The sequence below is a fragment of the Haliaeetus leucocephalus genome, unplaced genomic scaffold (genome assembly GCF_000737465.1).
Source record: "Haliaeetus leucocephalus isolate CR32 unplaced genomic scaffold, Haliaeetus_leucocephalus-4.0 Scaffold730, whole genome shotgun sequence".
In the NCBI taxonomy this organism is placed as follows: Eukaryota; Metazoa; Chordata; class Aves; order Accipitriformes; family Accipitridae; genus Haliaeetus; species Haliaeetus leucocephalus.
In genome coordinates this window covers 776,267-803,504 of record NW_010973166.1, presented here as the reverse complement: position 1 = coordinate 803,504, position 27,238 = coordinate 776,267, and the positions used below count along the sequence as shown (strand labels likewise).

Genomic DNA, 27,238 nt, shown 5'->3' with positions numbered 1-27,238 from the left:
AAGAAAAGAAATTATTGCCAGTTTACAGAAGTGTGGATTCTCTTGAAAGTCTTCCTGTCTCTTCATACAAATTACTAAAAAAAAGAAGCTTGCTGTGTTAGTGTTTGGGTTTATTTCAGTGTGGTTTTTTTATGGTCCCAGAGTTCAGTAACATTGTATTGATTGAGAAAGCCTTTCATGTTTTTAATAATCTGCTCTTCACCCAGTCTGCTGTTTTTCAACTGTGAGCAAGTAGCAGACTGGTATATTGCTTTCTTCTAACTTAGCATTAGAAGTACAAGTAGTTCCTTTCTTACTTGGTGGTTTCCTACCTCTTCCACTCTGAAAAAGCTTTATTTACATTTTATGCAGTTATTTTAAACTCTTAAATTGTTTACTTTCAGGTTTCAATCCTGCTGAAACAAAGATTCGCACTCCAGATGGGAAGATCTGGCATGAGGAAGAATTTCACATTAGTCGGGAGCTGTATAGAGATATAGCACTCCAGTTAACAGGTGAGGCACAAACTGGATTGGTGAGGTCACACAACCTTCTCTAAGAGGCAGAGAAATATATTTTGTACAAGTCTACAAAGTCATGGAAACAAAAAATTGAAGCAGTGTTAAATATACTGTACTTCTTTCCACAGGAGGAGTAACTTGTTGAACACTAAAACAAATAAACAAATCCTTCTCCCCATTCTCTCATTAAAATACTTTTAATGGAAAACCAGTACTGAGAAGAATCAAATGATGGCTTTTCTTTCAAACAAGAAAAAAAAAAGTCTTTGCTAGAACAATTTTTGTTTAATTTTGTGACTTCTTTATACATGTTCACACGAGTGAATGAATTAAAAGGACAAAACCAAACCACTTTTTGTTTTGTTGAAACCTGTATTATCTCATGAGAACAATTTAGACCGTGGGGGGTTTTTTTGCCATTTTTAACATCATGAAAGTGATATGTGCACCATATACAGTATGTTGAAGCCTGAATTCTACTTCCTTCAATATGGTGTTAACAAACACAAAAGTTGGTCTTGAAGCTGCTGTGGGAATTGTTAGTGGTTTAGTTGGAACATATAGGTAGCTGAAGGGGAGATGGGGGATATCTGCTGTGTAAAGTCTCTGGGAATACTTATTTAAAATGGAGTAGGTAGCCCGCAGTAAAAGGGTATGCCTCCAGCTATGTGTGGTGGTGAGATTATATGGCATTAGGTTGGTTTACTATCTCTGAACTTGTAGAACTTTATTGCTTTATATCAGAATAATCCAAGTCTTGAAGTTCTTGAAGAAATTTGTGTCCCAGAGATTTGTACACACGGACTTTTTTAGAGGTCTTCCCTGGACTCCCTGAGGAGGGGGAGAACAGGTAGACCAGAAGAAGATTCAAGAAACCTTTTAAACAATCTAGATTTTATTTCCTCTACAACTCTTTCACCTTCAGTATTAGAAGGCTTGCATAGGATATGGGAAGGGAGACTGTGTACTTTGCAGTGGTAAATTAACAGAACATTACCCCACATGAAGGAGTAGGAGGGAATACTGAATGCTAAAAGCTTAGAAAACTGTTACTCATTCCTCTTGGCTTAATGGTCTTTTGAAAAACATTAAATATTGTTGTTGCAAAATGGCAATACAGGAAAAAAGATATTTTGTAGGTGATGAGCTTGTTTAGCAACACAGTATTCTGATGCTTAAAACTATGAGCCAAGATGATAAAAAAAAATGCTGTGCATTTGCTTGACAGTTATGCTGCTAAAAGACCAAAACAATAATACATGCTTTATGTTTTCAAATGGACTGCTCCAAGACCCAGTCTTTATTAATTTTTCACTCTGGAAAACTGCAGTACCATTGGCAGGACTTTTCTCTGGGTGATTTAGGGTAGGATGCCCAAGTGTGCTTTTTGATTTGCTAGGCTGGTTACAGTGGAGTGCTGTAAGGTTGAATTGCTTTCGACTCACTGAGTTGGGATGGGGGGGAAGAGATCAGATGAATAAAAAGGAAGAGAACGGAAAATAAAATCCCCTCAGAACCTAGGTTTGCAGCTTAAGAGTTTGCGTATTAAAAATAACTTTTCTCATTGGTCAAAACATTTAAGACCAGAGGAAAATGTGTTGAGATTGTAAACCTGTAGGTGTTTTTGTATGTTGATAATACAGTGGCTGGTACGGAAATTACTAGACTTCAGTTTTCTTTTGCTTGTACAGCTTGACAAGGCAGTGAGGAATTTTTCTGGAATCACTCATAAAAAAGGTTCAGAAAGAAGAGCCACTTCTTTTCAGTAAAATTGTTTTGCAAATACTCTATTCAGCATCAGTCCATGAAAGTAATGCCAAATTTCTAAAGGCTTTTAATCTATGCTAGCGTTTATTTTTTTAGTTTTGACAAGCATAATATAAATGATTCATATGCTTTTTATAGAAATCCAAATTTTTTTAAAGTTTTGTTGAAGAGGTCCACTTAAAAAGATGTTTGGATCATGTGTTCACTGGACTTCTGTCTACAAAAGGAAGGATCTGTGTGTGTGTTCACCCATAGTCCTGTCCTGATGCCATGTGTAGAACAGCTGTCGTGGAACGTGTCTCCTTTCTGACCTGAAAAGATTATATTGAATAGCTGATTCCAAGTAATCAAATGCTGGTGCTGCACATAATATATACTATAAATGTATTTTTAGGTTGTTGGATTATTTATCCATGTGTTAATTCTGTATTAAAGTTACAGCATGTGGAGTTTTTCGTGTGTACAATCAATTGTATCAAAACTGTTCCATGCTCTCTAGTACTGAAATAAGCAGTAAGATCTCTAATATCTACAGAAGTATTGTTCTTTACTGCAACAAGATTTTTACACGTAAGTGTAGACCATCAAGAACGTCTTTGTTTTCGTTTAGCAATTAGGCTAAAGGATATTGTATGGACCCCAAGCTTCCAGTAATTTGGGCTTAAAGATGGTCAGGATTTGCTGTACTAGAACAAAATTGCTGTAATATGAATAGAGTGAGTGGGAAGCAGCCTGCAGTTTCCTGATATCAGGAAGGAACTGTTTGTCACTGAAAGAGGTGAGGAGGCAAGCTAGATATCTGCAAATGCTGTCACTGAGGCCTCTGGTACTTGATGCATTGATTCTGTCTTCCCTGCGCTGCTTGTCAGCCTCAAAGACGACTGGAAAATATTTAAGGAAAGGATATTAAGAGGGAGAAAGACTCTTAAAATTCCATTCCCACATCCTTTAATATGACCTGTTGTTCTGTCTCTGATGCTTCCTATGGGCACCCATCAGAGAGTAGATTCAGCTGAAATTAGGGGCTGTAAAAGTTAGTATTGACATCTAAATAAAGTTTCAGATCTATCCATGGAGAGGGTTGCATCCTGGTTGTTTTAGGTTGTCTGATCACATTCTTTATAGAAGAGGAACAAGAAAACAGTGGTAATAGTGGCCATGGAGTTCCTTATCTACAGTTCACTTTTGGGATTAAGAAATGAGCACCCTTGAGGCATGTAAAGTGCTTTAACAAATCTTTGAAAATGTCCAGTGTAGACTGCTGAGACTATACAGCTTGCCTGTCCCTTCTTGAACAATGCTTGTCTCTTTGTACCTTAGGCAGCTGGGAAGCCCACTCAGTGGGGTGGTGATTGAGTCACATCTCAGGTTTTCTTTTTGTTCTTTGCCCTAATTTGAAAACATGGTAAAATATGACTTTATCTTTGGTAAGTGTTCCTGGCATGTCTAAAGCCTAAAACCTGATTCTGTTGTAAATGAGGGCTTAAGTGATACAGAATAGTTCTGCATCACTGGGTGCATTCTGTGACAAGTTTTGCAGAAAGCAGGGCACATGGGTACCCTGTCTTTCATGCTCCAGTGTGGAGGCAACGAGTGAATGTGCTGTCATGCGTTAATGTGGAAGCAGCAGCCCGTGTGTTTCAGGAGTGAAGGAACTAGGTGCTCTTGTGGAACATTAAGACTGTAAAATGTAATATCTATAGCAGAAGAGAACCAACAATTGTTCCTGTCAAACTGTCAACATTTCTTTTAAAATTAAAAATGAACTTTGTAAAGATCTATTGTGGCGTTGCTGTGGCTTTGCTGCATTCCAGTGTGTAGGTAAACAGCACTTGATTAAAAATTTTCATGCTATGAGGATTTTAAAATGCTGGACTGAGAGTAATTGATCCCAATATATAATCTGGAAGAGTCAGGGAATTTTGTTGTGTTTCTCTGAGTTCCGTTTTTTTGAGGTAAATGTTGAAGCAAGCTTGTTATTCTGTGTTCTTTCCTTGGGCTATCAGTTAACAGCTTTTGTTTGTTTTTAGAGGATTCAACAGTGAAAGGAAAACCTAGTGAGAGAAACAAAGAGAAAAAAGCAACCAGACCAGTGCGGAAATTGCAAAAACTGACACGGTTGTCAAGTCCAGAGTCCAAACAAGGTGACTAGCTCTACTGTAGAGGGAAGACTGTGGCACGTCCTTCAGAGATGAGTTTTGTCTTAAGAAATAAAGAAAAATTAAAGCATATTGCTTTCAAAGTCTTCTCAGATGTGCCATAATGCTGTTGTAGTGTGTTTGTAATCTGTATGCTGCATTGGGGATGTCTATGTTTTTGTTGGTTGGTTGGCTGTGTGGGGGGTTTTTTTGGTTTATTTTAATTTTCTGCCTTTCCACTTGCTGTGTGCACCACCTTATGGAAACTGCTGAAGACTGTGTGTTTCTTGGCGGGGCGGGGCAGGTATTCTTAGGTATCTGTCAGGCCAACACAGACAAAAAGTAGCAATAGCTCTGTTCTGGATCCTGCTTCTGTTTTACTTGTGTTGAAGCTGGTTAGTGACTGACCTACAGCTCAGTGAATAACTCTGAGAGGAGGAATAGAGGTGATATCAAAATCAGTGCCAGCAGGACTTGCTGCGTTGCACTCCTCTGTGAGGAGGGGCTGCAGTGAAAGCTGTTCTCTTATGTGATTTCTCAGCGGGGAAGCAGAGAACAGGATGTCCTTCTGGCTCTTCTCTGGCTGTTGTTCTTCTATGTCCTGTGTCAAGTTGTTCCTGTCCTGCACCTTCAGTTCTGGCTTTTTCAGTTAGTGAAAGAATGTAAAAACACGTTCCCTGACAAGTCTTACAAGTCTTGATATTTATAAAGGAATGTTTATTTCTTTTACCAATTAAGAATTTTTTATTTCCAGTGTTTTCTGACATTTCCACTGTCTATTAAATAAAATTATTTAGAGAAGATTATGTGAACAGGTTACTGTAGAGCAGTGCCTTATAGTAGAAAATTAACGGTTTGTGGAATTCTGTCAGTGCTTCTTAGTTTTCCAGTAATGTTAATCTTCAGTACTGTGTGTAGCAAAAGAGTTAGGAAGACTTCCACATCTGCTTTGTATTTTGTTTTATTTTTCATACAAAGTAAGTAGTTATGACTGCAATCACACTACAGAGCAATTTTTTTTTTCTTTAAGTACATGGGAGGTGATGCATCTCTTGCACCTTTTAAGGTTTTATATTTCTCCTTACATACCGTGACCCATAACTGGTAAACACTTTGTGGAAGAAAAAAAAGCTGCTTTAAAAAATTATTACAAAGGGTTTTTTTTAGAGAGTGAATACACCCTTCTGCATGCTGTAAATCATGAAGCTGCATGTGAATATTTTGTGGTACTAGATGCTAATACTTAAAAGTAAGTGATAAGCATAGATTTGCTCCTTCCTATGCTGATCAATTCGTACTTAAGGAACTACACTAACTTACATATCTTTGACACTTCCAAGTGAGGGAGGAGCACAGCGATTGCTGCATTTTTTAATGGCAATGGTTATTCTCCATAGTGGATTAAATGTGAGGAGAATGATGGCCTGAAATCCCTAGAAGATAAGAACCAGATCCAAGTGGCATATCCGCGATGGTCCGTCCTCCTCCAGTCATAGCAGTAAGAAACTGCTTAACATAGCTAAGGCTATAAATAACCACAGCTCATGTTCTGCTCCCTTAGCGTGTTTTAGTTCAAACAGCTGACTTGAAATGGAAGATGAGACTTTACACTGCCTTTTTAAATGCATACAGAAGTAATTGAGAACAGTGAGTTCGGCCAGAGAACCCCTTTGGCTGATAATGTCTGTTCCAAAGAGGCTTGTAGTGACGTGTTTCAAGTGACAGATTTATAAAATACTTGGATAATTTACAATGCAAGCAAAGAGTACTGTTAGTAAATGAATGAATAGTGGGCTACAGACTTCTGACTGAAGAAGATTCCTCCTTCTGGTTTAAAATAACAAAAAGAAAAGGAAGGGGGGTGGGAACTGAGGACTGGGATTGCCAAAACACTATTGGGCTGCTGTCCTGGATTTCACTTGAAGTTGCTTTGGTAAAATGTCTTAAAAGTCCTGTTGGCCCCAGAGTACAATCCCTTTTTGTCTGGCTATGTTTTCATGCTGCAGTGTCTGGGTTTGTTTAGGCAGTGCTGTCAGAGGTAGAACCTGAAATTGAATGGTTAGAAATCAACTGCAAATTCTGTATTCAAGTTACGTACTTTTCTAGCAATAACATACTGCTAAATGGTCTGAATTAGGTTATTAATATCCTTTTTTATATGATAATTTTCTCCAAAGCTTTTTAAGGTCATTATTTCAAAAAAATAGTTAATAATATTGCAAGTTAGTGGGCTGAAAGGTGAGTTGAATAAACCTTGCATTTAATCTAACCAATATTAGGTAAAGATGCCGCCGTACCCAGTTTTTATCATTTAATTATATGTGGGATGGTAAAATAATACTAATAACATTTTGATTGGGTTTCTGTCACCTGTGAGGTAATCTGTTCTTGAATTAAGTATCAGCTAATAGGGTTCTATCTTAACTATTTTCACTCATGGTACAGAAATCCCAGCTAGAGGACAGTGAGTTAGTATTGGCATAGAACAACTGCTGCTTGGTATTTTTTCACCTCTCACAAGACACCTGTCTCAGCGATTAATTATCTGTAAAAATCTCTGAAGTTTTTGTTTGGGCTTTTTTTCCTAGACTATCAGCTAATATTCTTTAAATATGAAGATTTTTTTTTTATCTCCCACCTTTATTTTTGTTCTTATTATTACAACTTTTTAGATGCTTTTCTCTTTTTTCTTATTTTCCTTATTTAAATGGAGATGAACAGCTTCTTCTCAGACCTCTACAATTATTTCCCCTTTCCCCCCCAGTAATGTTTGCTTATACATTTTAGACCCGTATAACCCTTTTTTACATCAGTTTTTTTAGGGCTTTAATGTGCTACAGTATGTTCTAGATTGTTACATTGTGTTCTATGTAGGCATGAAGCACTGATATTTGTGTGATTCAGCTGTTGAGTGTGTTGGTGGTACATCACTGTTATGACTGTTTTGTGTAACTGTAGCCATACCACTTATGCAGAACTAAATGGTACAGAAATGATTAAGGGTTGCAATAAATACTACTTTTTGATACGTTGGAAAATCCATCTAGTGCTTGACTTCTATTTATTACTTATTGTGCAGGTGGAAACTATGTAATAAGTGCATCTTCCTGGCGGGAGGGACAAAAGCTAGTAAAAAAGATACTGGGTCCAGCTCCCAAAATAGAACAGGACAGAAGAGCTGTATCTAGTGACAGAACAGGACGAGAACGAACTGCCAAGTCTGGTAAGTTGTACTTTTATCACTGGACTTTTTTCATTTAATTTATTATATAACACTGCAAGTCTGCAGAATAAAGAAAATTTCTGAGATAGAATGTAATCAGTTTCTTATTAAAATAACTCCTATTTTTAACCTGGAATTCGAGGGTGAAGAATTTTGCTCACATCCATGGTTGGGATGCATAACCTCTCTTCTGGGTAGATTATGAACTTGTCTCGGTGTCATGGGAAGCCTACCCTGTGCATGTGACTCAGAGCAGTACACGCTGCGAAAGTGCTCAGGAGCTCTGGAAAAGATGGGAAATAGGTTGCAACCAAAAAAATGGATCACCTGCCATCTGTCTTTGCCTCTTGAAGCTAGTGGGGAAGGGAATGGCTAACAGTGGTCCAGAGCCCTGTTGAATTTTCCAGATGTGCTGCATATAATACCTAAGCTATGGTTGGGCATCCCTGTTTTACAGGAATTGTGCTTCTTCCAGATACTATATAGTGTCATCCATGTGCATCATAAATCTTTATTGATTCCTTCGCTAGGCCTTTTCAGAACTTATCCAGAATCTCAGACAGGGCAAGTAAGAGATGGTGGTAGCTGCTGTGCTGCTTATGCCTGTGAGGTGGTGAGGCTGGTAAGAGTATAAAGGGTGTGAGCTCAGTCTAAACAAAGGCTGCTGTATTCAGACTATGGTAGTGGATGAAGCAAAAGCACATTTACAGTGACATCTGCACTCCTTCCTCGTCCTCACTTTTGCAGCTGTTTCAGTGATGGCATGTAATTTCCCAAATTTGATTTTTACCTGAAATATTTGACAAGTTTTATTCTTTAGCAGGCTGTATTGGAAGGACAGGTTCAGATTCTAGACTGGATGTTACCTGTAAAAGCTCTTCAAGAAGTTCTGAAAGGTCAAGAAGTAAAGTACGGTCTGAGAATAATCTGAAGAAACTGGAAGCTTCTCTTCCAGATGGTAACCAAGAAGATCATACCTCTGTAAATAAGGACTTCTTGCCCGTGGAGATACGTGGAATTCTCGATGACTTGCAGTTGGATTCCATGAGTACAAAGCAAGAGAAAGATGTGGAAAAGCAGAATCAGAAATCTGTTTTGCCTTCTCAAAATGCCAGGAGCCACAGTCCGACCAAAAGGAAACCGGACAAGATAGCTGCTAGTGAGGAGCCTCAGGTGATCTCTAAGAAACGTCACTACGATACAGATGAGGTTCGTCAGTACATCATCAGGCAGCAAGAGGAGAGGAAGAAGAAGCAGAATGAAGAGAAGAAAGCACAAAAGGAGGCAACAGAACAGAAGAACAAAAGGCTCCAAGAGCTCTACAGAAAGCAGAAGGAGGCTTTCAATAAAGTGAAGAATGTGCCTCATCCTGAGCCTTCAGCAGCCAAACGGTTACAGGAAGCCTATTCTAAACTATTGCTGGAACGTACGTTTTTAGAAGAGCCACCTCAGCTGCCTACGGTGCAGGAAACACAGGTATAGCTGATTCACTGACTTAATGTGTTGCAGTTGTTTGCAGGAATAGGAGGTGCTATGTTTAGGAAGGTCATGACTTGTCCTGGTCTGGTTATCAGTTAAGAAAAAGGATACAAGAAAACAGTGTAGTGTTTGCTTAAACATAGTGGTTTTATTCTGGAGCCTCCTTGCTAGTGGCTGCTTTTCAGCACAGCAAGGCTTACTAGAAAGATGAATGGAAATCATCTTGCTATTATAAATAGAAGCAGAGTTCTGAATATTAGCTAACAGCAGCTATAAAGGTTGGCTCTTAAGAAAACGGTAAATATCAGTCAAACCGTGAATTGAAGAGCTTTGAAGTTGCTTTCAGTCAGTGGACAAACTTCATTAGGAGTGAGTTAAATAAGTTTGCTAATCAGAAACTGAATATGAAAGAAGATTAATAGATGGTAAAAGACTAGTATAACTTTGATGTGTTCGGCTGAACTAGTTCAGTATGTGTGGAAAGATTTTTTTTTTTTTCCCCAGTACATTCTGCTGAGACAAAACCATAAATGTCTTGTGTTTTTAAGTCTGTGTGTGGTAGGAGAGATGTGATACTACACTGAGAAATGTAAGCCTTTTCAATTTTAATGAGACAAGAACTTCTGAACTCCTGCAGACTTTTGAAAATGTGCTTTTCTGGTTGTCTTCATTTCTAGCCCAGACCTGGTTATCAACCATCTGGGGAATCTGACAAAGAAAACAAGGCTCAAGAGCGTCCTCCTAGTGCATCTTCAAGTAGTGACATGTCGCTTTCAGAACCGCAGCAGCCGCTACTGAGGTGAGCCATTGTGGGCCTTTTGAGAGAGGAAAATACTCTAGTTTTCACCTCTGAGAAGTGAAAGTAGACTAGGCTCTTAAGTTCATATTCTAGCAAGAGTAATTGTCTTTATGGCAATCATAATGTTTCCTCGCAGTAAAGAGGAAGCTGATGCAGGAAAGCATGTGAAAATTTTGGCTATGGGTATTTAGTGAGTCTGTAAATAAAGTGAATGGTGGTTGCTGTTAATCTTTTGCTGACATCATGAGGGTGCACATTTCATATTGGAAGGCATATGTCCATTGCCATCGGACAAGAGAAGCTGGTCACATGAATATGTCTGTTGATTTTTTTTCTTACTTGATTTGTTCAGTGTTTCTATTTAATCAGTTGTCTTGGACTCAGGCCTTTAGTTACTGTCTCTAAAGTACTAAAACCCTCTGCTTCAGCTTGGAACTAGCCTTTCCCCGTTACCTTTCACGCTGCTTTCCCCATTTTTAATTGTTCAGTGTATTATCAAAGTCTTTCTTACTGTAAGTAAAGGTGCCTAACGAAACACTTATATTTAAGGAACTAAAAATCCTAGTTTCTTGCATATCCTTAATATCCCTGTTGTCCAAGTGTGTCTTCGTTTTTAATTACATAATGAATGCTTCTTAAATATATATACATGCTTCGTTATGTGTACCTTAACTTGGTCAAATCCATGGTGACTTTGTAAATTCAATGAGACCTGTTTCCTTTCTGGAGAAGTTCAAGGAAGCACTGGGAATGCTTTGTAGTACCATATACAGAATAGGCTGCTAAACCATATGGTAATAAATATTGTTAGTGTAACGTTGTAAGGAAGAAATGTAAGTACTAATAGTAGGGGAGAGATGAGACTTAAAGGGCTGCATATGTTATTTGGAGAGCCTCATAGTAACCAGAGAAGCAATTTTTTGTGAGGGACTTTCCAGGTTTCCTAGGGTTCAGAATATGTGTGAGTGATCTTTAGTGAAGGAAGGTCTCTGCAGAGCTCCTGTCATGCAAATGGGAGCTATCTGGAAATAAAAAAGATGTCTTACAGGACATTAAACATCCTTGCATTTCCATTCCTCCTTTTCTTTAAGTGTTCTTCATGCCTACCCTAAGTGAAAGCTCCAGTGAAACATGGGCTAGCTTCAACTGGAGGGGGAAGGCTGGGGCTAAGAAATTCCAAGGAAAAAAAAAAAAAAAGTTTCCTCCCTTTTGAAGTTAGGAAACTTTTGGAAAAGACTTACTGCTGATGATGAAAACACCCAGCTTGTTATAACTCTAAAACACACAGTACACCATAAATGGCATTTCAAATTTGGAAGGTGCTGTGTTGGTTGTGTGGGAAGCTTTTTTGTTTGTTTCTTTTGGGGGGGGGGTTGGTGGTTTTTTTTGTTCTTGGTGTGTTTTTTTTAAAATAACATTCTGTAACTATTTACTGTCCCATTCCCTGCCCCTCTGATTCCACCAAAAAGTATTTCTTCCTGAAAAATAAATTTGTGTTAATGATACTTTCATCTAAAATGACAGTACTTGTGTAAGTCATCAACTTAAATGTTGATTTTTCATTTCAGGAGTGATTTGATGGAGCCTCCGTGGGTACAGCCAGACAGGTTGAGCCCAAGAGTCCAGCTCTCTCACCCGCAAGCTCTCATGGGCTCAAGTGGAGGCCCTTGCTCCCAACACTGGAGTCTGGAGCAGATGGACCTTTTGTCAAAGGAGTGTGATGCAATGTTGGCAGGCAGGAGAAGCCATGCTGCACCTATGGGATCACTGACCTTGATGCCTCAGCCATACCTGAATTCACCTGCTGCACAGCAAAATCTCTTAGTAAAACCTACTGCTAGCCAATATAAGAGCAAATTAGATCGGATTGAAGCTTTGAAAGCTACAGCTGCTTCCCTTACTAGCAGGATTGAAAGCGAAGCCAAAAAGTTGGCTGGGGCTGGTATCAATTACGGTACCATGTGGAACTCAGACCGTGAATTTATGCAAGAAAACCAGGATGATGGGCAATGGGCAAAGGCTGTGAGTCCTCCTGTGAGAGAGGAAAATGAAGATGCTTTTTCAGCCAGAATTCAAAAAATGTTGGGTACCTGTGTGTCTCATACAGCCTTTGATGACAGCCTTCCTGGGGTAGGCAACCTTAGTGAATTTAAAAAGCTTCCTGAAATGATCAGGCCTCATACTGCTGCAGTTAGCCTTGGAATGAGGTCCCCCGCTGCTAACAGGCATGAGGGGATACTAGGACATTTATCCAAGAGGCAGACTGACTCCCCAGGGTGTGAAAACCAGGCTTACGCTCCAAACAAAGCTGTCATTCCTCATGAGTCCAGCATCGACTCCATCAGCGAAGGGCCTCTCCTGAGTGACAGAAGCCTCTCTGAAGAGGAAGGAAGCCAGCACAAAGAGTTGCCACTGAAGATGCTGGAGATGTTAAAAGAGAAGGATTTCTGCATTCGGGAGAGAAATGCTTTTGAGCCCATAAAGGAGTTTCAGAAAGAAGCTGAGAAGTATTTGCCACTTCTTACTCAGACAAGTGGCGCACACAGCAAGGGGCCATGGGAGGAACTGGCGAAGGGAAGTCCCCACAGTGTCATAAACATCTTTGCGAAAAGTTATCAGCTTCATGGAAAAGGTAAAAATGGAAAAATTTCTTGAAGCTCTTGTGAATTACTGTTTTCTTGGTCTTACTACTCCTTGCACTTTATACGTCACAGGTAAGGAATGTGCTTTTAGATGTCTCAAACATGAATTTGTGTAAGGCTTTTCTACTTTACTTTTGGATGATAAATTATTTCTCCCACCTTTTGCCTTCTTGTCTAAGGAAAAAAAGAACAACATGCCCCACACACAATTTTGGGCTGGAAGAAGATTATTTTTGTGTTAGATTGTGCTGTATTTCTAGATCAATAACTAATTCATATGCTGAGTTACATGTATTAAGGACACGCGTAATTACGGAATTGTGAATGTAAAGTTTACATTTATTGTATCCAAAATTGCATACTAAATCTAAATTGCCCAGAGTACATTTGGAAATGGTTCTCTCCATCATGGAGAACAGACCCTCTGGATTGGAGTGTGCATCCTCCTACTATATACACACTCCAGATCATCTGTAATAACACATCATTCCTGTTTCAGTTAAGGCAGAAAGATGAAATGCATGCTTTATGCAGCACTTACTTTGTGGCATAAACACGAGTGCTTGGATATGTCCTGAGTTCTTGCTATGCAAGAATAATATAGCTTTACTGTATTATTAGAAACGTGTAACTTCAGTGGATGAATGATGTGGACTTTCCTTTTGCATCTTTGCTCGTGCGTTATTTGATAATGTCTCGAAGTAGGGCGACAATTAAACCTCTCATAACAATCTTTGATTTTGAGAAGGTAAGGTTTTGGTGTATCAGCAGGGAAAGTCTCTTGCTTAAACAAGCCCATTTCAAGTGTTACTGTCTTAGGGCATGCTTTACAAGCATCTCATGCAGGATGCTTCATTTGATTTTCATTTTTTGTACAAATTTATTCGTCATTTTATGAGTACTGTTTCTCTTGTGTTGAATTCCTCATTTTGAGGAGGAATGTTTTCTGACAAGTTGATTTTTATCATGTATTTTTTCTTGATTCTTTTTTTTCTTCATTTTATTTCCCTTAAAGATGATTGCATTTCAGTTTTCTGCAGATGACTCTACTCTCAAGCACTGTGCTCTTCAAGAATGTTTTAGCTAGAGTGTGTTAACGAAGTAGAGTGTTCAATAATTTACGAAAAGATGAAGACTGTGCTTGTTATGTTGTGTTAAAACTGCCATGGGATGTCTATACTGTTGTTTTCCTGATGTTTTTGTGTTTGAAAGGAAGTCTTTCTAACTTGTGGTTGGGAGCATTTTAATTCCTGCAGCTTTATTGCCTGTTTTATGCACACTTGCATTTGGTATAATTTTTGTCTTTTTGCTCCTTTATCCACACTTTAGTGTTTGATGAAAGGTCAAATGGAGGGTCTGCCCTTCTGCGCCCTTTACTCCCTGCCATGAGCCCTCCTGAGAGTGTGGTTTCTTACGAAGATGATTTTGCCTCATCGCAGGGAAGTGGCACTTTAACAGACAAAAAGATTGCACGTGACCTCAGGTAACTCTATGTTAGACTTCTTGTAAAAATCAAAATGCAGCATTTGACAGAAAATAGTTAATGCAAAATTGGTTTCATAATATGCTGGATATCTTTTCTGTTGTGCTGTATTGTAATACTAGTCAAAGTGATGAGGTATTTCCTTAGGACCTTGCAGTTAATACAGCAACCAGCATGGTTAAGACATAAAGATTAGAGTCAAGTATTCCTGTTCACTGTCTAATTTTTGTTCTTCGTTAGTCTGGCAGGTAGCTTTAGGCAAGGGACTTAAGCTTTGTAGTGAGGTGAAAATTAGTTCTCCAACTTGTGTGGCTGCTATAATGCTCAATGGGTTAGTCTTTGTAATTTAGAAAAAAGAAGCGATATTTGAAAGTGTTAAAATATCTTCAGTACTTCAAAATTTTGTAAAAAGCCTATAATTACTTTCAGTAAGGGTTCAGTAATGCTTAGTAGTGGATACATAAATTGCCTGTAAGAACTTTTAAACCTTTTGTTCAGACTAAAATTTGAAGACTGTAAATTCTAGACTCTCCGTGTTACTATTGAATTCATGTGGCTTCCTGAATTTCCTAAGACCCCTGTTTTGTAATGACATATATTTACATCTTTTGGGCACCTTGGGGAAGGCCACATGTACTGTGTTTATATTGGTGGTACTTTACCTCAGAAGAAAGGAAGGTAAAAGGCAGTTTGCACACTGAAAATGTTGACTGCAAAAAATGTTTTCTTTCCAGTTAAACTTCTTGATAGGTCTTCTGTTGGTATTATTTAGTATATGATGCATTACCCCCTTATTTGCAAATCTTTTGTAATCCTTTATTGAAAATCACTAATTTCTGTCAATTTACTGATGATATCTATATGCCCAGAGATTATTTAGAATGCAGTCATATTTGGAGTAATTCTCAGGTTCAATTCTGTAGTCAAATAGCTCTTAAGAGTTAGCATTGGAAAGGATGATTGCTACCCGTTTTTTACTATTTCATATTATTAGAAGAATGTTTCAATATGTTCAATATCATGTAAAACTTTCTACTGTTTTAGCTGTAGTAGCTTTTAATCTCAAAATCAATGCTTTTCAAGATGGGCTAGTTAATACAGTTTTAGCCCTCTGTCTCCAGTTTACTTGTGCACAGTGTAATATGGGAGTTGGAAGTCCTTAGTTAACCACTGTCAATGTGCTCCTTTTTAGTGTTGCTGGCAGCAGTAATTCAAGCATTCAGGAAGAAGTTCCTAGTAGGAAGTCTCCCCATGAACCTCGATCTGTAGAGCTTGCTTCTCAGCATTCATCTGGACCACGGTCTGCAGCATCTTCTCGCTCATCTGCTTCCTCTAAAAAGAAGGGGAAAAAGGAACGTAAGTGCAGTACTTCACTGTAGGGTTGTTTTTTTTTTTTTGAAGGAGGCTTTAGGGTTTTCTTGTTATGAAAATTGCAGTCTTTCTACATATCTAGAAACTGTAATCTAATACAGATAGGCAGATTTATTTATTCCTCCAGTGATTCCTTCCTAAATTCTTTTTGAGTGATTATTCTCTGACCTTAAAATGCATCTGAAATTAAATAGGCAAGAGGTTATTAACAGTATTGAAAATGTTTCCTTTCCTAAACCAGCCTTCTAACAAATTAGTTAATTTTAATATCATGTGGGAACTATCCTCAGATTCTGGACTGAGAAGATTCCAATAGACTGCTGAGAAATCTGAGTTATGGCCACATTTATGAAGGTGACAACAAGTTTGCCTGTATATGCTTCATCTTTGGATCATAGACAGTTTTCATAGTGCACAAATTAATAAATACATTTTTTCCTACAGTAACTTGTACATTACAAAAACATGAAGAAACTTGATATGTGGTACAGTCTTATTATATAAGCAATGGGTGACATAAGAAAAAGCTAGTTTTAAAGACAATAAAAGGATGAGAAAAATAAGATGGGATATTCCAAATTATCTCTCTTACTATTTTTTCAAAATTCTCTAGCTTACCCAAAGAAAGCTAGGCTTTACTCTAATTATCTATTATTGTGCTTGTTTTCTTTATTTAAACTGATAGCGTTCTGAAAAGTTCGCTGAGTGACAGTTTTGCTGACAGTGGACACAATATGCAGAAGAGAACTTAATCTCCTGTAGGAAACTGCCAAATTTACATTTCTTGCTTGTTGGATTTATAGATTTCTAACTCAAAGGTATCTTTAAGTGGGGAAAAAAGTTCTCCATTATTTGTTTTGGGGTTCCTGATGGCTAAGATATTCATACTTAGAATACCAAATGTAAACTTTTTGCAATGTTGTTGCTTCTTAGGGTTGGACTCTTTCAATGGAAGTTCTCACCACTTCCCTGTGGAAGAAGATAAAATGCTATCTGAATTAGAGTGGGGATCCCAACAGACAAAGAAGTCCTTATCAAGTAGCAGAATTTCTAGTAAAGATCATGAGCAGAACCCAGATACAGACAGCACATTAGAAAACTTGTCTGGACACTCCCTAATGAGGTAACATGAACCTTGTAAGACTGTATGCAAATATAACTAAGCTTGGTGGTGTTGTGGCATGTTATTAAATGGCTGTGTCTTTGGGTGTGCAAAAGGAAAGTAACAGAAATAATCAAATGTTAGTAAGATGAGCATGCAGAAAACGTTTTTTTCCCCTGTATTTTAAGTATGAAAGACCAAAGTAGATGTCTGTAGTAAGAGCAAATACAAAACACTGATTCCTCCCCAAATAACCCCTCTGTTTTTGTAAGGATAACTGGCCAATAGAGGTATGCTGTCAGGTTCAGTACCATAAGCATTAAAATACAGTTTTCGTCTTCCAATTCTACAAATGGTCTGTAAGAAAGGGGGGGTGGGGGGAGACAGCTAGTCAACTTGTGCAGTCGTCTTGCTCTTTTCAGCAGAATCCACAGACATTTTTGGCTAGCCTATCCAGCTCTGTGAGTTGATGCTTTTTGAGAGATGAACTGATACTCAGAAAAGAGTGTAGAAAAAGAGGAAAAAATTCTAATTTTCTGTTGCAACCTCTGTATGTCTAGCTATGAATGCAGTTTTTCTGCTAATTGTGCAATGAAGGTGGTTATGAAATACTCAGTTTTCACTGCACTTTTTTCTAAAAAGCAACAAATAGTACGAATGGTCTCTCACTCATTCTTTGTGGGTATAGAGTGGTTCCAAGGTATTGACTTATATTGATGACTTTCAGTGATGCCCAGTTTTGGGTTTGAAAGGTCCTGGGACCTACTAAGATGTGCCAAGTAAAGCAGAACATCTTCCTAAGGGATGTAAGCAGCCACTGTTAATCCTCTTTGGCTTAATAAAATTGGAATAGTAAATTTAAGAAGTGTCTACATAATTTTTTGTATGTTTGGAAAGCGATGTCTTCAGCTGTCTCTTAAGAAGAAATGTTTCTGTAGTATTTTACTGTTTAAGTCAAGTTTTGGTCTTCAAGCATTTCATTGCATTTTGGTGAAAGAGATTGAGACTCAGGGCAGTGGTTTATCACATTCAGTTGCATTCGTATGCTGACAGTAACCTGTTTTTTTTAAAAATACTGTTCATCGTATTTTGATATCAAAATATTGCCCTGATTTCCTGTGAGTAAAACAAATTTCTTCACTCAGACTCTCAAAACAGATGTGTAAATACACATGCAGGTGAGTGCATCCTGCAATGCCACCTTTTCTAACAGAAGGCATTGAACTGCTTGTCTGGTCATGTAGATACATGTAGATACTATGTTAATTTTTTTTTTTTTTTTTTTTTTGGTGTGTGCTAACTAGGTTTAATACTGGGAGGAAAAATTGAGTGCTCTAGAAACTTAACCCTAAAATGAGATACAGGTACAAAGCCCATCTTATGAGACCATTTCCTAAAGGCAGACTGGGCCTGTGCAAACCATAAAAAACTGTGCCTTTTGCGTGGATTTGTTTGGTGTATATAAATGGAAGAACTAGGTTATTGCTTTATTGTCTTATCACATGGCTGGACTTAGAACAATATTGACTCCTTTCTTTTTTTGTTTCATTGTCAGTTTCTCGGACAAGGGGAGATCCCAGAAGACACCGACTTCTTCCCCATCTCCTAGTTCCCAAAAAATGTTGCAGTTTGATTCTATAGGCAATACAGCAGAAAGGGTCAAGTCACCTGCTGGCTTTCCTGGAAGTACAGCATCAGGGCTGAAGCCTAACGTAGCCTTCCCTGACTTGAGTCTGGGAACTAGTAGGTCTGTAGCAGGAGCAGCCTCAGCGAGTGGTGAGTTGTTTTGTTAAAACTATACTAATCCCAGAGCAGGTTGTTTGGGTTTTTTTTCCTTTATTTTTTGAGGCGGGACACTGAAGTCTATGGAGGTTGACTAGTAAGTCTTATCCTGCAGGATGTATGCGCTTCTCCCCTGCTGGTCTTCAGCATCGTTTATCAGCAGAATTGAACTACCTTAGTGCTATTGAGGAGTCTGTGCGACAGCTTTCAGATGTAGAACGAGTACGAGGCATATCACTTGCACAGCAGGAAAGCGTTTCTTTGGCTCAGATTCTAAAGGTAATGGAAAAATACTTCCTTGTCTTAACCTTCCTTTTTTATTCTGCAAGAAAATTAATCAAATTGGGCAAGTTATGCTTTTGTTAGCAATGCAGAGAAATCATCATGGGTGTGATGTAGCATCTCTGATAATGTCAGTTTTTTAGGATTAATATCTGTTATCTTTCCTATTTTAAGTCGACACCAAGGAACTGGTGACTAGAATACGTGTCATTAATATACCATTAGCTGGAATCACTGCTTTGGTTGTGTACTTCAGTAAAATAAAAACTCGATTATTTACTAGGTTTGATGTTGGGTCCCAATGCCATGCAGTGTAGTTGTTCAGGCTGGATCATTTGCCTTATTCCATGAAGAGGATATTTTTGTTTGAACTTTCTTATGTTGACAAGATTGCTTTTTCTAGTTTGTTGAATTAATTGGTCTCCTAAATCATCCTTCTTCCTACACTGTGATGGAAGAGTATGGGGAATGTGCATTGTCTACTGCCTACTTAAAAAGGGAGAGGGTCAGTTGGTAGGCTGGAAATTTTACTTTAGCAGAAGAGGCACCACCAGTAGAGTAGATCTAGATCTTTCAGAGGTAGTTGCAGCCAGGGGCTAAGGCAAAAAAAGCTATTCACATTTAACTTGCATGATTAAAACTTGTTTTCCTAATCTGTAGGCACAGCAGCAGCGCCATGAACGGGACTTAGCCCTTTTGAAAATCAAGGCTGAACAAGAAGCTTTAGAAAGTCAGAGACAACTGGACGAGGCAAGGCAGAAGGCAGCTCAGGTAATGCTGCCCTTCAAAAAATGTGGAGTGTGTAAGAGGCAAAATGCTGTAAGTAAATCCGTGCCTACAAGTATTTTTAATTTGGAGCTGGGAACATATGGAAGTGGTGAAGGGGTTTAATAGAGCTGAAAAAAGCTCTTAGGGGCCAATTGCCAATTTCAAACTTTTTTCCCCCAGATTGTGAGAAATAAAACTGTAGTAGTTATAGCCAGAAAATTTTGAAGGGCTGAACTGGCTGTGTTTTCCGCATAGGTACATGCGGAGTCACTACAGCATCTCGTCCAGTCACGGCAGGAGGCTGTACAAGAGACCCCATGTAAGGCTGCAGCCAAACAGGCAGAAACTGCATCTCACCAGATCCATGAGGTGAGGTCCTGAGTGAAAGGAAAAAGCTGTTCTAATTTCAGTATTATTTTGAATACTATTTTGCCTGTAGGTTGTTCTCTGTTCAGTGTCATTCTCAGTGCAACTTCTTCGCCTTCATAACATGACAAATGATAGGACTTCAAAGGAGCTTTTTTGGCATCATTACTCAGAAGTCAGTCAGCAGCCTTAAATCCCTGTTCACTATTCTTATGATCTTCCAGTTAACGAACTGTTAAGAAGTTTGTTCTTCCAGGATAGATTGATGATAGTGAGCACAACATCTTTAATTTGTAAGAGTTACACTCCATCAGGGATTGATCCTGTATCTGTTTCATGTGCAAATTTAATTAGAAAAGCAGGGAAATAGCAATTTCGCTTACTTTTGAAGGTAGGAGACCAACAAATAAGTAAAAAAAAAAAAAAAACCAGGAGGGGGGAGGATCTTCAGCAGAGCTCTTAATGTGGTATAGAGTTTGAAGTTTTCTTTTTTTGAGTTGCTTCTCATTTTTCTCGTGGCATACAGAATATTTATTAGTTTTCAGTTTTGTTTATCAGTTTTTATACTTTTTGTTCCCAACGTGTAGCAGTTGCTTCACTCATAGCTAAGGAAACACAGTAGCCAGAAAATGCTTTTGCTTTTTCATAGTTTAGCAATCACCATGACTGTGCATTAGGGTTATGGGATGGAGCGTGGAAGGCTGGTGGGTATGAACATAACTGTTTCTTCAAGGCTTATGTACGTTTTGGTGCTCAGCAAGGCTGTTTTTGTGATAGGTAATGGGACTGTAGAATAATACTGATGTACTTGTTCAGGGCTTTGTTACATATGTGAAGTTTAATTTTTGAAGAGACAAGAATGGGTTAGGTTAAAGGAGCAGAAAAGCTCAGGCATCTGAGATACATGCAGTGGTAGCTGATAGCAGGTAGTGAAGTCTTGGATAAAGACAAAGAAACATTTGTAGTTTATAAAGCCAAAGTGAGTGAAAACTAATTAAGAAACAACATAGAAGAAACAAAGACAGCTTTTATTTGGTGTAAGATTTTAATTTCTTTTCTTGCTCTAAGTTTGAAGTCTGAGAGTAAGAGGTGCTTGTGGAGAGGTTGTTGGGGGCGACCTGGTCGGTGATGATGGGCTAGCAGAGTAGCTTTTCTATCCACGTTCACTAGTGACTCCTGATATTCACTTGTTTTTATAAAACTGTATGCATTACAATTAATGCATATATTAATCGAAGAATTAATGAAGAAGCTCAGTATGTGTATTGGAAGTTATTGAAATACAGCTTATTGCTACCTTCAAAACCAACCTGAGTTTCCTGCTGTACAAGAGGCAGATGTTTGAACAAGAAGAAAAATAGTAAATTCTAAAGCTTCTAAAAACCAGTGTTATCTGCTGTGATTTCTGAAGCTCTTCTTATTTCTAGTCAAGTACACAGTGACTGCCATACGTTAAAAAGGACAAATTCATGGCTATCTGTTGATTTAATGTTGCCAATTTTAGACCTGGTAGTTTGCATAATATTGGAACTTTAAACCTGTTGCTTCCTTTAGAGTGCAAATAATGTTTCTTGCTCTTTGGGCAAGATGCACTTTCAAATGAAAAAGAAAACATTGTTTCTGGCTTTTTTTTTCCCCTTAATGTTTTATTATGTGGGAATCATTCTAGTGATCAGAGTTTGCTTAAGTTGATCAGAATGATATGGTAAGTAGTGTCTTGCATGTCTATAGTTTCATATCAATAATTCATCTCTGCTTAAATTAAAAAATATGTATTTACAGAGCAGTATGCACTTTTTACAACCAAAATTGGTAAGTATGTAACTACAAACCATCTCAAAACCATGTCTTACACGTTTGTTCAATAAATCAGTAAATTGACTATTTTCTCTTTCAAAACCATTTTGATGCTAATAAGCTCATTGTATTCCTTTGGTTTTTATTATACTCAGATGACAGAGTTAGCACGAACCCAGATCTCGGATACTGTCAGCGCTCCAGCTGCTCCAGTCACCACCTTGTTTGACCACCAGCGGCAGCATCATTCAGAGTTCATGAAGCAACTGAGAGCCCGAGCTGATACAAACAGGTTTTCTCTAATGTTTCACATCTTGGGAAGGATGAAGTAAGATAGTTAGGTTTTGCTTCACCTGTTCTTGAAGAAAATTGTAAGATGTCATAATGAACGAGCATTTAAAAAGAAGAATTTAGATTCCATCTTTATGCCCTCAACAGTGTACGCCAAAGGTGGCATTAACTGGTTATATGAAGCTCTATATAAAAGAGTAGAAAAAGATGCTCTAAGTGTTTTCTGGGATGATTTAACTAGTCTAAGCTTTAAGTGGTCTTTTCAGAAATTTTAACTGTTACTACTTCTAGTAAACTGATGAAAGCTTGTGAAAACGGTATTAGTCTTTGTTTTAAGAGAAGACAGATTCATCCAAAACGCTTCTCTTTCTCAGGAAATGTGAGTACACTGCCATGTCACAAGGTAAAGAGGAGCCAGGTGACTCGAAACAGACATACTCACTGATGTTTGATAGTTATTCAGAGTCCTCAAGATCAAAGGTTCATGATCAAAGGTAAGACGGGTTTAGATTACACAGGATTTTTTTGCTATAAATAAGAACTAAAGTACAAAGGAATATCAAGATAGTTCCATCAGTATTTTTTAAAAAAAGAGGGAAAGTCAGTATTAAACCTTCAACAGGTAAACCTGTCTTGTAAACCTTTAAGCTCTGGAATATGTGTCTACCAGAACTGACTTTGTCTTTAATTAAAAATCCTACTATACTGTGGTCCATAGTGTAATAGTATGTTGTGTGTTAATATCTTTAGTTTTGAGTTTGCTGTTCTAATTGGACACTTTTTTCTTTCCTAACTTTAGAATAATTGAGTTCCACATTTGTTTACTCATTCAGCTGAATTAGCAAGAGTCTAGCAAGCAGGTGAAGGGAAATGGTTATTCCCCCCTGTTTAGCTCTTGTGAGACTGTATCTGGAATACAGTGTCCACTTTTGGGCTCCTTTGTAAAGAGAAGACATTAACATACTGATGCAATTCTAGTGGTGAACCACCAAAGATGGTTAGGAGGCTGGAGTATGTGATATAAAAGAGAGGCTGAAGGAACTGAGCTAACTTAACCTGGAAAAGAGAAGGCTAAGGGAGCAGAGATCTAGTTGCAGTATCCTAAAGGTGGGTTGTTAGGGAACATGAGGCTTGACTCTTCTTGGGGGTGCACAGTGAGATGGCAAAAGGCAATGGTGACAGACTCCAGAAAGGGGAAAATCATTGGGAAAAAAAATGCTCCCTGTGAGAGTGGTGAAACACTGGATTGGAGGTGCAGGTAGGTTGTGGGAACCTCTGTCCTTGCAGGTGTTCAGAACTTGGACGAGGCCTTGACTTTGGTTGGATGAAATACCTTCAGGAATTGTTGAGCTGAGACTATTCTGATTTCTGTGCTGTGGCCTGCTTGCATACTTCTGTTGCATCACATTTATAACCTAAAAGTCACTTTAAGTCTCTGTTTATCTCAGTCTTTTTCCCTGTTCTAAATATTTGCAATTTATGCCCTTCTCATTTTGCTCTGTGTCTTTTTGAAATGGACTAGAACATAGACTGGAGCATATGTTCTGAAAACTCAGTGTGGGGACCTGTAGAACTGCCTACTCTGTAATGTGCATTACTTTCTATTCTGTTCTCTGTGTATCTGGCCATTTTGTTAGGGTTGGTTTTTCTTCACTTCTGCTTTGCACTGGCTTGAGTTTTTACATGAAGTGCCTGAAGTGCTGCTTGCCTGAGATTTAGATTTGACTAATTTCTGGTGTTATTTTTCAGTGTCTTGCCTGTGGATTTCAGCTTTTTGTTTCCTGATCACTTACCTGATCTAGTTAGGTCCCATGAAGTTTCTCACAGCCCTTCTCTGATCTTGACCAAATAGAATGATTTTGTCCTCTTGTAGTTCTAATTTAAAACAGTATCACTGTCTTGCTCATACTTTTTAAAAACTGTAAGGAGAGATGTTTGCAGTGGTTTATCATCAATACTCATTGCCAGGTAGAGGGTGTGCATACCTACAAACCACTTGCATTCTAAGGCAGAATAAAAATAACAAGTTCTGCTGTCAATCAGCAGCTTGATGAGACTTGGAATTTTGAAGTAGCCAAGCAGCATTTTAAAAACAAACCCAAACCCTCTGCATGTTGATTATTACTGAGATGTTAATCATGGTATGTACGGTAGTAATGTAAAATAAATATTTTGAAATGTGCAAAGTAATTTTAAAAAAAAATCATCTCTTGATAACACAGTAGTACCAGCAGCCGCCAAGAGAGTCCTTCAGTTCCATCTTCCAAGGAGAATGAGAAGAAGCTTTCCCGTCGTGAAAAGATAACTAGCAGTATTGAAGAACAGGCTCATACTGGTGTGGATGATTCCTTGCCAAGCGATAGTATTTTATCAATGCCAGATGAAAAAGGTTAGCTGTATTGTTTGTTTGTGATGAATCTGAAGGTGGTAAGGGGGGCAGGAGGGAGGTTCTGTTTCAGAATTAGTTTCTGAAATAAATGAGGAAATGTGTGTGAAGAAAGCTGATCCCCAGGTGAATTGGTAGCCTCTTAAGAGGTAACTGAGGATGGCACAGTGAGATGGGAACCTTTGAAATTCTGCACATCAGAGTGGTGGAATCTGTGGGCCGTTCTACTTTCTGCTGTGCTAGCTGTAGCCAGATGTTCACTTGCTGAATACGCAGGCTGAATACCAAATGTTTCAGCAGCCCCAGGAATGTGTTTATACTTGTGTACAGTAGTCTGTTAGGTCTTTTGAAGCTAGATAACAGTATTTCACAATGTCCTCTTACTCAAGGTCACACTTTTCTAAACACCCGTTTTTCTGCATTAGAGTAGTTATGTCCCTTTCTTTCCTGCCCCCCCAACTTTACTGAGATGAGGCAGAGTAAAACTGCATTCATGGTACATAACCTGAGTGTAAAACCATTCCACTGATTTCTCCCTCAGATTCTGCTTCTGTTGCAACAGAGTATTCCCTGAAATTTGATGAGTCCATGACAGAGGATGAGATTGAGGAGAAGTCTTTTCGGTCTTTACTGCCCTCTGAGAGTCATCGCAGAAATAACTTGGAGAAGAAACGGGGTAATCGTGATGATTCTGACGAGGAGGTCTCCCCAGAAAAAACAGCTCTGTCATCTATCAAGGTAGGTCAAGCAACCATAGTTAAGGTAAATCAACTGAACTGGAATGGTTAAGCTGATGAGCTTCAAGTGAGCCGTTCTTAGCTGTGTTCGCAAACTTTAGGGCTCTTTTCCTCTCTGTGGTTCTTTGAGCATCTCAAAACATAGAGTTGTATGAATCATGCTGTATGTCACTGTTGCACACTTGCGATGACTTGACTTAGGGAACAGTCCATCCAGGCCTCTACCTGTTTTCTTGAGGCTTTGGAGTGACTTTTTGAGTTAGGTTATAAAAGCCCAGTGGATTAAGTCTTCCTACTATACCTACACACAGCTAGGAAGTACAAGAGGATGCTTCATCTCTCTGGCCCAAGAGGGGACATCCCAAAACTGTCATGCAGCTCAGGGCAGAAAAAGCTGGTCTGCACAAAGCTCAGAGAAAAAACAGTTTCCCTTTTTATATCTGGTTTTGTGTGTGTGTATCTGTGTATACACACACACACTTTGTAATTGAAAAAAGCCTTGGAGTTTCTGTATTATCAAATCATGCCAAATTTGTCTTGCCTCCTAGGAGCTAAGCATGCCATTCTCAGGGGGGCAAGACAGTTTCTCTAAATTTACCATGGAGATGGTAAGACAGTACATGAAAGAGGAGGAAATGCGAGCAGCTCACCAGTCCTCACTGCTTCGGCTCCGGGAGAAGGCTCTGAAAGAGAAGACCAAAGCTGAATTAGCTTGGCTGGAACACCAGAAGAAGTAAGGCAGCTCTGAATAGACACTGTTGCTGACTGACTGTTTTCTTGTACTTCTTCTTGAATTTTTTTTTTTTAATAAGATTTTGCTTCCAGCCCACCCCTCCCTTATTAAGTATCAATGGTTGAACTAATCTTCTGACATCAGTAATCTATACAAAAGTTATTGTCACTTGGAAAGAACAGAACCCAGTTTGTAAGCGTGCTTTGATGTTTATGTTGAATGTGGTTTGATAAAAGAGAATTTCATTGAAACAGTAGACCATCAGAAGTTCGTTGTCAGTCAGAGAAGGTAGTTCCCAACCATTACTCTACAAGTCTTAATTCAATAAGGTATAAAACTGTCAAACAGTTAGACTTTGATGTCTATCTGAGGTCATTTTAGTTGACTCAGGACAAATTTTGTGAATCTGGAGAGGTGTTGTACTTAATGATTTTTTTCCAAACTAACATACGCTTTGTCCTGGAATGCCACTTGAAGATACTACTAAACAGTGGTGGCCACATTTAATCAATAACACTTTTCCATGTTCACTCTCTGCATGAGAGTAACATTGTTCACCAGGCATTTTCTTCTAATTTCTTGTCATTATGGGTTTGACAAAGGATTGTGAAGTAGTGACCCAAGTGTCCTTCCTTTTGCCTTTCTCAAATGGTGAGCATGCTACCTCTGCAGAGCTTCTGCCCACTGATGTGAGATCTCATATCTGCACTGGCCTTTTAACTGCACGTGTCTGACTAAACAGTTCAAAATATTCCACTATAGAGCATGCCAGTGATTAAGTATAGGCATATACTCTTCTGCAGGTTAGGAAAAGTAAACTTTTTTTAAACTTTAAAGAGTAAAAGGCTCATTGTTGTGCACTTTTTTTTCTTATTTAATCCTTTCTTCCAACCTATTTGCAGGCATTTGCGAGACAAGGGAGAGGATGATAAGATGCCTCCTATTCGAAAGAGGCAACGTGGTCTGCTGCTGAGATTACAGCAGGAAAAGGTAATTGATGCCCTCTAGAAAAATCCTGTTGAAAGCCCTGTGTAGCCATTAAATGTTTCAGACACTGTAAAAGCTAAGAATTGAGAAAACTCCGTACCAGGCTTTTGGATAGGAAGCTAGCAGTATTTCTTACCAATAAGTTTTATTTGCATTTCAGTAGTATTTAACACATTGTTTTAAAGGGTCCTTCTGTATCAGTAATCTCACTAGTTGAGACTTAGAAGTATTAACTGATCTTCTGTTCTTTGCTGCTGAAGTTCAGGCTAGTTAACTTCATTATGTAATTGCAGTAATTTTAAACCCATAACAAGGACACCGTGGCAGCTTTAGAGTGTATTCTTGAGAGCTGTCTGTCACAGTTCTTATGCTTAATCTTTTATACTTAAAAGGCAGAAATTAAGCGTCTTCAAGAGGCTAACAAGGCTGCTCGGAAGGAGAGACAGCTGATCCTTAAACAGCAGGCGGAAATAGAACGAATCCGTCAGACTACAATGAAACTGCAGGAAAAACTGAAGTCTGCAGGAGAAAACAAGCTGGTAAGTGTTCAGGACAGAAGCTGGAGTCTTCACTCTTTGGCTGTGCAGCTGGTATTTGACTTCAGT

At 38.6% G+C, this 27,238-nt stretch overlaps 1 protein-coding gene across 3 annotated transcripts in view; it reads left to right on the top strand.

The window, feature by feature from the left end:
- The window catches only part of CEP350 (centrosomal protein 350kDa), an 85,234-nt gene that overhangs the window by 24,820 nt on the left and 33,176 nt on the right, over positions 1 to 27,238 (top strand). For 2 of the 3 annotated variants that reach the window (XM_010580630.1, XM_010580627.1), the window contains exons 7-26: positions 384 to 494; positions 4,298 to 4,411; positions 7,485 to 7,628; positions 8,452 to 9,104; positions 9,785 to 9,906; positions 11,475 to 12,538; positions 13,878 to 14,031; positions 15,224 to 15,387; positions 16,336 to 16,525; positions 18,060 to 18,280; positions 18,402 to 18,565; positions 19,229 to 19,387; positions 19,592 to 19,705; positions 21,655 to 21,791; positions 22,165 to 22,284; positions 24,013 to 24,179; positions 24,718 to 24,914; positions 25,462 to 25,646; positions 26,549 to 26,636; positions 27,026 to 27,172. In XM_010580630.1, the coding sequence (XP_010578932.1) occupies positions 384 to 494; positions 4,298 to 4,411; positions 7,485 to 7,628; positions 8,452 to 9,104; positions 9,785 to 9,906; positions 11,475 to 12,538; positions 13,878 to 14,031; positions 15,224 to 15,387; positions 16,336 to 16,525; positions 18,060 to 18,280; positions 18,402 to 18,565; positions 19,229 to 19,387; positions 19,592 to 19,705; positions 21,655 to 21,791; positions 22,165 to 22,284; positions 24,013 to 24,179; positions 24,718 to 24,914; positions 25,462 to 25,646; positions 26,549 to 26,636; positions 27,026 to 27,172 (4,415 nt within the window). The remainder of the gene's footprint in view (positions 1 to 383; positions 495 to 4,297; positions 4,412 to 7,484; positions 7,629 to 8,451; positions 9,105 to 9,784; positions 9,907 to 11,474; positions 12,539 to 13,877; positions 14,032 to 15,223; positions 15,388 to 16,335; positions 16,526 to 18,059; positions 18,281 to 18,401; positions 18,566 to 19,228; positions 19,388 to 19,591; positions 19,706 to 21,654; positions 21,792 to 22,164; positions 22,285 to 24,012; positions 24,180 to 24,717; positions 24,915 to 25,461; positions 25,647 to 26,548; positions 26,637 to 27,025; positions 27,173 to 27,238) is intronic. The other variant, XM_010580629.1, reaches the window with a different exon arrangement.